At 41.6% G+C, this 10,161-nt stretch overlaps 1 protein-coding gene and 1 long non-coding RNA gene across 2 annotated transcripts; one reads left to right on the forward strand and one right to left on the reverse strand.

Annotated features, from left to right (window-relative positions):
• The first annotated feature begins 94 nt into the window (after window positions 1-94).
• On the forward strand, window positions 95-6,933 carry alpi.2 (alkaline phosphatase, intestinal, tandem duplicate 2). Its single transcript, XM_010898704.4, has 11 exons — window positions 95-233; window positions 1,130-1,246; window positions 2,804-2,919; window positions 3,634-3,808; window positions 4,030-4,202; window positions 4,286-4,411; window positions 4,695-4,764; window positions 5,110-5,244; window positions 5,861-6,052; window positions 6,211-6,327; window positions 6,857-6,933. The coding sequence occupies exons 1-11, from the start codon at window positions 155-157 to the stop codon at window positions 6,871-6,873; spliced, it is 1,317 nt and encodes a 438-aa protein (XP_010897006.1). The 5' UTR covers window positions 95-154; the 3' UTR covers window positions 6,874-6,933.
• Window positions 6,744-9,520, reverse strand: LOC105026909. Its single transcript, XR_004576025.1, has 4 exons — window positions 9,134-9,520; window positions 8,450-8,633; window positions 8,104-8,264; window positions 6,744-7,931 (listed from the first exon to the last, which is right to left on the reverse strand). It is a non-coding gene; the product is annotated as an uncharacterized LOC105026909 (long non-coding RNA).
• Window positions 9,521-10,161: the final 641 nt, after the last annotated feature.

The following is a 10,161-nucleotide window of genomic DNA, read 5'->3' on the forward strand; positions in this document are numbered from 1 at the left end:
CGTAGTCCGAGTGGATATGTCCACGTCTGTGTGTGTGTGTGTATATATGCTTTCACATGGCCAGGTTTACACACGTGCCCTTTGAACCCAGCATGTTCATAAAGGGAGCTGGAGAACTCCAACACATTCTTCAGATGGTATCATAGTTCTCATCATGGTTGGTCAACACACCTTAACTACGGTGGGATTAATCTTGTTTCTATCGCTGGACTGGACGTTGTCAGTGATTCCAGGTAAACACAATCCAGTTGCTTTTAAAATTCTCATTTAATAATTTGGGTTATGTATGTGTTATCTGAAATTAATCAGTGATCGACAGTTTCTACTCCCTCGTGATGTATAATCAGGCATTAGAGACACATTTTATGCAATCTGTATGTATTTGTATTTTAGAGGAACGGTTTCACATACTGTGGTTTATATTATATATATTTTTATTTTACAAAGGCAAGGCCCATATTCTCTGTTTGAACTGTTCAGTTGTATTAGCAACATGAAGCTAATTCTCTGAAAACAAGATGTGTTCATGTAAAACAGACTAAAGCCTAGTGAACTCCGTTACACTGTGTTGTTAACTCTAGAATCAGAACCCTCCAACCGTTTGTATTCCAGAACCAAACTTGCTGTGTTCCATAGACTGCAATGTCAGCTGGTAGTAATGTCAGTTCACTATCATAATGATGACTGTTTTGAATCCTCAGTTATGATATGGAGGCAGCAGGTAGGTAACAGTCAGAGCATCTGAGCATCCCAGAGGCATCAACGTGAAGAATCTATCATTCTGTCCTTGAGCATGATAGTTAATCCCAATTCCTGTGTGTCTCTGGATATGAGCGTTTGCTGAATAACAAAACATGTTAAGGTGTGAAAGCCAGGTGGGTATTTACTCTAAAGGGGTATGTTTGTCCACACCTGCTGGTCATCTAAAAAAAAATATATCTTATTATCTGCACCAGGCAAGCCACAAGAGGACTGGTCACCCACCAGAGCCCAGCTCCTCTCTAGGGTTCATTATTGCTCACTCTTTGCGCTTTTAGGCTGGGTGTCCGTCACTTTGTGACAAATGCTTTAGTGAAAATGTATAACTATGAATAAACATGCCTGACAACATACTGATGTTCATTCTCAGAGCGTGAGGTGCACCCAAGCTTCTGGAACAATAAGGGAAAGCAGGCCCTGCACTCGGCCCTGAGTTTGAAGCCCAATGTTCACCGGGCTAAGAATTCTATTCTGTTCCTGGGAGATGGTAAGTAAAAGAGACCCAGGCGTTTATACTAGGCTTAAGAAACCTCTCTGGATTGTAATATTTTGTACTCTTGTACTCAATTCACAACGACTACATTTTGAAGTGTGCTAGCTACAGCTATGGGTTGAGATGTCAAACGTGCCATCGGCTTATTGAGATCACATTTGCTTGTAAGTTGCAAATACAGCATGTAATAAAAGATTCGCTGTCCCGGTTAGGACTCATTATTTATAACGAAATCTATGGCTGTTTTTCATAATCTTATGACTGTCAAGATATACGTGGAATCCTCTATCTTGTTTTATGAATCTGTGCTCTCTAAGGATTTGCTATTTGGAGCCCCCATGAAACTTCCAGCCACAATATTGTTTGGACTGACAGTTATCCCTTTTTTATTTCTTTAGAACACATTCCAGACGCATTGTCAGTCAGAGCTCGTGTGTGCGATCTTTCATGTGTGTGTGTGTGTGTATTAATGCGAAAGGCCACACAGGTTATGTGTATCTCTGTACTCTATTCTATGTGTTTTAAAGCACCCAACACTAAAGCCAATAAATAACCAGGGGTTATTAGCAGAACATTATTTCTAATTTGCTGATCTTAGCTCAGGGCAGGGTAAAGGGCAGGGTGTATAAAGGTTGTGTCTCTTTCGGGAAAGGTTTTATATTTCAGTCTTTCAAGAGAAGTGTAATTCAGTCTTTCAGGTAAACAGATTCAAAACACAGATTTGTGTTTATTTGCTTATTTGGATTCCAAACAGCAGGTGCCATAGCAACTGGTAGTCTTCCCAGGGTCCAACATTCAACACAAAGACAAAAGGCATTTCAGGCAAAGAACCGTTTACAAACAATTAACGAAAACATAATCTTGTAGGCTTTATAATAATAAATATCAACAGAGAAACTGTATAAAGGAAGAGCGTAAGGAGAAGCTGTATAAAGGCTCTGTGTATTTAAGAAGATGATGTATAAAGGCTCTAGGTAATTAAGGAGAACCTGTATAAAGGTTGTGGGTATTTAATGAGAACCTGTATAAAGGCTCTGGGTATTTAAAGAGAACTTGTATAAAGGGTCTGGGTATTTAAGGAGAACCTGTATAAAGGCTGTGGGTATTTAAGGAGATGTATAAAGGCTGTATAGGTATTTAAGGAGAAGATGTATAAAGGCTGTGGGTATTTAAGGAGAACCTGTATAAAGGCTGTGGGTATTTAAGGAGATGTATAAAGCCTGTATAGGTATTTAAGGAGAAGATGTATAAAGGCTGTGGGTATTTAAGGCGCACCTGTATAAAGGCTGTGGGTATTTAAGGCGCACCTGTATAAAGGCTGTGGGTATTTAAGGCGCACCTGTATAAAGGCTGTGGGTATTTAAGGCGCACCTGTATAAAGGCTGTGGGTATTTAAGGCGCACCTGTATAAAGGCTGTGGGTATTTAAGGCGCACCTGTATAAAGGCTGTGGGTATTTAAGGCGCACCTGTATAAAGGCTGTGGGTATTTAAGGCGCACCTGTATAAAGGCTGTGGGTATTTAAGGAGAAGGTTTTTTTGTGTCCATGTAGGCATGGGGATCCCCACGGTGACAGCAGCACGCATCCTCAAAGGACAGATGAAGGGCGGAACCGGCGAGGAATTTGTTCTGGCCATGGACACCTTCCCGTACCTTGCTCTATCTAAGGTCCGCCAAAGACATCTCCCATCATACACTGTAAAGAACCAAACGCGACCTTAGCAAAGAACCCTTCATGGAGCAATTGAAAGGATTTCTTCAAAATAGTCTATGATGTTTTCTCCTTAAGAACTTATAGGGGTTCGCCACAGCAGGTCCTTTCACAAATCTTCTTTCTAGAGAGTAGACATTTTACAGAAGGGATGCTCTTGCCCTACGAGGTCCGGAGTCTACTGGTTTTCTGTTCTACCTCATCATTCATTGCACCATTAAATAAGTCCCTGATTAGAGGGTTGCAATGACAAAACGGTATGGAACTGGCTTCAAGGTCCAGAGTTGAGTTTGAGGGTCCTAGAGTGTAGATGTTCTAGAGTGCAGACGTTCTGGAGTGTAGATGTTCTAGAGTGCAGACGTTCTGGAGTGTTGATGTTCTGGTGTGTTGACGTTCAACCACAGTTCCATTTTCCTGCAATGTCAGGCCTTTGTGTTCATCTGCTTTGAATTAGCCCACTGCTGTGGGCATAACGGTGTGGTTAACTCACCCAAATTTAGTACAGTAACAATAATAGGAACAATACCACTAGTGGTGTAATTATAGTGTTTTTACCAGATGTTTCCATTCACTGTAACACAATCGATTCAGGAAAAACACTATTCAATTAAAAACTAAAAACAGACACAGCCGGCACGTGTTTGTTAACGTGAATGTTTTTCACACGGCAGACGTACAACGTGGACCAGCAGATGCCCGACAGCGCCGGCACGGCAACAGCCTACCTATGTGGAGTGAAGGCCCGATACGGCACCTTGGGCCTGAGTGCGTCCGCGATCCGCAAGAACTGTAGCAGTACCTTCGGCAACGAGGTCAACTCCGTCCTTCACCGCGCCAAGATGGCAGGTAGCGGTTAAATAATGTCACAGTCTGGCACAATATTTATTTGTCAGCCTCCCTAGATCAGCATGGATTTTTAGAAGAGGCCTTTTAAGAGGTTTGGATTACTACCTGGGAACTAGGCCTATTACTATTCGTGACATGCCAGTCGAATGGACAACGTCACGTTTATGTTTTCAGTGTTGGCTGAATCTTGACATGAGCACAACACTTCCGGTGTATTCCAGGGAAGTCGGTTGGAATCGTCTCCACGGCCCGCGTGCAGCACGCCTCACCGGCGGCCAGCTACTGTCATTCTGCCGACCGAAACTGGTACTCCGACTCAGATATGACCGCCGCAGACATCCAGGCAGGGTGCCGTGACATCGCTTATCAGCTGGTCCACAACACTGACATCAACGTAAGACACCAGTGGCGGTCATCGCAGATAAGAGAACAAAATCACCATCTACAGCCTGTTGATAGCCGCGTCTGTTGTGACAGGTCATTCTCGGTGGAGGACGCAAGTATATGTTTCCTAAAACAGTAAAGGACCCAGAGTACGCATCGTCCGCAGGTGTCCGTGGCGACAATGTTGACCTCACCGCTGTGTGGCTTAGCAACAAAAAGGTAAATGGCTGCAGACACTGCACATTGACCCAGTGGACTTAGCAGCCTATAATTGTATCCATGACTCAGTTTTCAACTGGGTTATTCTGGGCTGAAGATGTTTTGACATTAACTACTACAACTTTGACAATTGGTGCCCCGTGACGTTGTGATGACTGTTGACCAGTGGGCCTGTCCCACGCAGAATTTGGACATTTAGAAAACTTTCCGGCCCTTTTTGGTAGACGGTGTCACTCATCTTTAAGAAAACGTTAACTACATTGCAATTGTCTGTCCCATATAGAATGCAAAGTACGTGTGGAACAAAGCTGAGTTTGACACTGTGGATCCTGAAAAAACAGACTACCTCATGGGTATGTTTAACAGAGTTCAAGGGGTAATCCATTCCCAGAAACAGAAATCGTGAAAAATTTTCCACCATGATTGAACTTCTTAATAGTCCACCACTGAACTCAGCAAACTGTGTAGTAATTGGACATGTAGGGTAAAGAGACAATGAAGAACATTGTTACTGGCAAATTGATGCAGTTTTTCATAAAAATCTAGACCTTTTCCAATCTTATTGAGACAAACTGAACTCTTCCTTTGAAATCAATTTAAAGCAAACCCATTCTGTTCTCAGTCTACTCATCTAAAATATATATATTTTGTAAACAATTTTAGTATTTTAAATTTTTTGTGTGTGTTTTCCCATCCAGGCCTGTTTGAGCCAGGCGACTGTCGCTATGAGCTGGAACGTGACTCGAAGAAGGACCCCTCTCTTACTGAAATGGTTGAAAAAGCCATCAGGATCCTCAGTAGAAATCCCAAAGGCTACTACCTCTTCGTGGAAGATGAGTATCACTGTACACTCTTACATAAAAAAAAAAGGGTTCCAAAAAGGTGGTTCTCGAAAGAAGCATTTCGGTTCCAAGTAGAACACTTTTGGTATAATTCTCCATGTAGAATTCACTATGGAACAGGTACTATATTGAACAAAAAAAGGTTCTAAATTAAACATGAAAAATGTATTTAAAGGGTTCTCCTATTGGGGCAGCCAAAGAACCCTTAATTTCTAAGCGTGATACTTACCCACAAGCCCGCGGGCAACATCTTTCCAAAATAATGACATCCAGAGTCAAGAAACCTAGGACAAGGAGGAAAGGATGACGACAAGTAGTTCTCAGTATAAATGACTGAATTTGACAGTATTTGGGGGGTGTAAAATACATCAGAAATGTTGTCATAAATTATGCCCGGGCTACTTACCTCAAGCACTTTGATGCATGTCTGTCAAGAATTTTACAAAGCTAGTGTTGACATCTGATGGATCATATTTATTTGATAACAGTGACAATTCTCTCCTGTATCTTATCCAGATTTGACAGCCTCCAAAATCCTTCTGGAGCTGGTGTGAGTGGGGGAAGACAAAAATACCAAATTGATGATTGTTCTTTTCTTCCACTTCAAGGGGGAGAATTGATCACGGCCACCATGCCAGTAAAGCCAAACATGCCCTGACGGAAGCGGTGGAGTTTGACAATGCCATCGAGCGGGCGGCAGAGATGACCAGTGAGCTGGACACGCTGTCCGTAGTCACGGCTGACCACTCTCACGTCTTCTCCTTCGGAGGTCACTCCGCCAGAGGGAACCGGGTCACAGGTATCTCATTGTTAATGAGGCTCTCATCCTTCTATGAACTATAATGCCAGCCTGTCTGGAGAGCCCAAGACATACTGTCAATAAGGACAGTTCTTTATGCGTATCCGAGCTAGGCGGATGGCATCTCATTTATGCCCGGTCTGTATTGTGTATTCAAGGACTGAGCAGTAACAAGGGTGATGATAACAAGACTTTTACCACCTTACTCTACGGAAACGGACCTGGATATAAGCTAGTAAATGGATCACGTCCAAACGTGGCTGAGACAGAAGCAGGTAATTGTTGTTTTTCTGAAAATAATTCTGGTACTTGTCAATGACATTGAGGCACTGGTGAACATGACATTCTACTCTGTAAAAGAAGAGTTTCTTGGAGTGTCCTTTACTTTGAAACTGTGGGGAAAGTTCTTAAAAGCAAAGTTCAAAGATTTTGTATAGAAGAATATGAACAAACTACCACACTGAAAAATCTATTTGTTTGCTCAAAAGTCTTCTTCAAAATGGTTAATTGAGGAACCATTAGAAAGGTTTTTTTTTTAAGAGAGAACTTATTAGGGTTCCCCCAGTTACGATGTGAGAAGAGCCCCTTAAGGACCCTCCAAGAACACTTTCTTTGTATTGTGTAGCACCACCTTGTGGTTGTAAATGAAATAGACTGCATAAATAAGACAAAGATAATATTCACTCACTAAGAATGTTAACGTGTGTTTAATGTGTTGATCATATAACACCAGCAACAATCAAAGTCTTAACCAAATCAACTACATATTTATTCTATCTTGGTCACCATTGTTTCCCCTGTCAGGTTTTCAATTTAAATAACTGCACACATTATTCATTCTCCTCTTCCTGGCACCTCTCTTGGCCCTACGCTCCTTCAGCTGCAAACGGTTACATTCAGCAGTCCGCCGTGCTTCTGGACTCTGAGACCCATGGTTCTGAGGACGTGGCCGTCTTTGCCAAGGGCCCCATGGCTCACCTCTTCCATGGGGTCCAGGAGCAGAGTTACATTGCCCATGCCATGGCCTACGCAGCCTGCGTGGCACCCTATACGGACTGCGCAATCCCAGAACCGGAGCCTGAGGCGGCTCACGCGGGGGCCATCCACCCTAGCCTGGTGGTCCTGCTCCTGGGTCTAATACCAGCCCTGCGGCCCCTCATACCTGTATAGTCCTGGGACACGTGGCACAGGGTTGGATTCTATTGGATTGGAAAATACACGTCAGAAAGGGTCGGGTATTTCTTATTATGGTATGACAGGAGCGGATTAATTGCATGGTGTGACATTGCTATTTGTTCAATGAGCTGACCTATGACATCCACTGACACTCCGTACGAATGTGTATATATCCAATTGTAGTTTGGGTTTAACTTTTTTACTTAGAAACAGATTAAATAAAGATACATTTCTGAAAAGGCACAAGCTGGTAAAAGGCAACTCCAGCAACACCAACATTTCATCACTTTTCCTGGAACAATGTCAAAATGAAGACCAGAATCAATGTGTTTTGCTATTAATTAGGCTAAAATGTGTTTAACACCTTGCTCGGTCATTTACATTTCTTAATTAACTTTTCAGGATGGAGGGAAAAAATGCTATATATCAACTAGAATTTTTACAAGGGATATGGTTTTCTGCTTTATCATTATTCACAATTGAATAAATCTGTAAAAGCCTAAATAGTATGAAATAAAACCTTAACACTTCCCAATTGAACACATGAAGTGATCTGTGCTCTGTTGTCATCTCTTTTTTTCTCTGATCTCAAAATCATTGTTGTAAAAGTGAATAGAAGCACTTCTATGAACGGACAGCATCCGGGCTGCTCTGTCATGTTGTCAATCTCCCCAGGTGGACAGGTGACAGGTTCTTTACCATCCTGGTTAAGCAGGAAGTAGGGACTTAAAAGGGAAGGTTTAACATCCACCTTCTTTAATTCAACCAAGCCTTCAGCTTTCCCCAAACATACAGTAAATCCCAAATTAACCCCTTCCACTCAAACACTGGCCGCTGCAGTGAGTGTGAATTAATTATAAAATATTATTACACACCTAGCAAGTCACCCTCACAGTTTAGTCAGCAACAGGTGACCATTTAGAGCATCCAAAGTGTGAAGGACATAGGGGCTAGATTTGGATTCACAGCTTGTATATTGCCTGGACAAGGCTCCATGGTGCAACCACACTGAGTCGATTCCAGGGCAGCTACTTACCTAGAAGACAAAGCAGGGGGAGATTTACAAATAAAGGTTGTGGTTACATTGAGGGCAATCAGTCACAACTTGAAAGCGAGGAAGCATGCATGCCTCCAAACAAGCTGTAATCCTTAGAATATAAATTCGTTTTCATTGGAAAGGCAGATACAGCGTGTTTTACCAAAAGGAATACAGAATCATACTCAATTGCTATAATTACGTCACTTTTTTGCTGCGTTGACTCCGCGGTGGGCTTGCAGTGGGTGTTACGGTTTAAATGGAGTTCGGATTAACTGGTGACATTTCCAGATGCCACGTAGGCGTGGCATGAAAATCCTTGGGCAGAAATGATCGTGTAGGTGACTGTATCGATGCCTGTTGTAAACGCTGCAAACGTAAATAAATCGTTCAAATGTTCATTTTGTCATTCTTATTTGTGTCATGATCGCGTTTAATGTGTTTGTACTTAGACTACGTATATATAGCCTATACGGGAAACAGTTTGCTCGAACGCAGAGTGGATACGGTTCTTAGTTGTGGTAGAGTGCATTGCGCACAAATAAACTTGTGATACATCTGCATCTACCATCGGTCATGTTTCATATTCATAGCCTTTCATCATTTACACCTACCAAAATCAAATCCTCAACATAGGCAACACAACAGGTGTGGTGTAATAAACACTAACTGAGTTAACACGTTAAACAGTGCACAAATCCAAGTTCAATATGCAATACAAGTCATCTTACAGTGGTAAGGAGCGACACTACTGTGACTGAAGGAAAGATTTGCTACACGTCATCCCTTCTCTCTCCCAAATTTCCTGCCTATCTACAGCTGTAAATCCTAGGAATGTCTCTGATTTGAATAATTCTGAATTGTTCTACCTTTTCAGTATCTTGATATCTGAACTTGCGGTGTGTGTAAGTTCTATGTTTTTGTTCTTATCCTTGTAAAACATGTTGCTGCTGGGGCAATTGCCACCAGGGACACTGGACACTCATTGTAAGCAATCCTAAACGTTCACTGATTCAGATACGACCATGACTACATCTGGTGTATGAGAGGATCATGTGATTTGTTATAGCATTTACATAGATCATGTATCTTTATATTTGGACCCATTTGGGGATGTGAACAGGTGGGTAAAGTACCAGCTTTAATAATAAAGTATTCATGCACTTTGGATTGAAGGAGCAATAAAGCACATTAGATCTTTTTTCTCTATGAGTGTTTACCTGGACTAAAATTAGCTTGTTCCTGTGATGTCATTCTAACCCTCAACTGACTTTGAATTGAAGGGATCTCACATGGCTTCAGTTAAAACATTCAAACAAATCAAACTATGCTCTCTACAGTGAGGGAAAAATGAATTTGGTCCACTGCTGATTTTGTGTTTGCCCACTGACAAAGAAATTATCAGTCTATAATTTTAATTGTAGGTTTATTTGAACAGTGAGAGATAGAATAACAACAAAAAAATCCAGAAAAATGCATGTCGAAAAATGTTATAAATAGATTTGCATTTTAATGAGTGAAATAAGTATTCAACCCCTCTGCAAAACATGACTTAGTACTTGGTGGCAAAACCCTTGTTGGCAATCACAGAGGTCAGACGAAAATTATAGACTGATCATTTCTTTGTCAGTGGGCAAACGTACAAAATCGTCAGGGGATCAAATAATTTCCCTCCACTGTATGTAGAGCACTTGTCCGGAGACATTGTCCAGCTACTGGGATGTTGTGCATCCGAAACAGCAGGACACAACATCGTAATAATAATAATACTAATAATATAATTACATTTATATAGCGCTTTTCAAAGACCCAAAGACACTTTACAATGCATACATAACAAACAACTACAGATAGAGCAATGAGACAAACGGTGGCTAACAAAACAAGAACAAAAAGG

The sequence above is a fragment of the Esox lucius genome, chromosome 8, assembly GCF_011004845.1.
Source record: "Esox lucius isolate fEsoLuc1 chromosome 8, fEsoLuc1.pri, whole genome shotgun sequence".
In the NCBI taxonomy this organism is placed as follows: Eukaryota; Metazoa; Chordata; class Actinopteri; order Esociformes; family Esocidae; genus Esox; species Esox lucius.

Bases quoted from the DNA above. Each gene is read 5' to 3' on its own strand.
- alpi.2 (XM_010898704.4), top strand. From the start codon at position 155: ATGGTTGGTCAACACACCTTAACTACGGTGGGATTAATCTTGTTTCTA. The intron at 1,247-2,803 runs GTAAGTAAAAGA...GTGTCCATGTAG, and splicing joins TATTCTGTTCCTGGGAGATG to GCATGGGGATCCCCACGGTG. The intron at 3,809-4,029 runs GTAGCGGTTAAA...GGTGTATTCCAG, and splicing joins TCACCGCGCCAAGATGGCAG to GGAAGTCGGTTGGAATCGTC.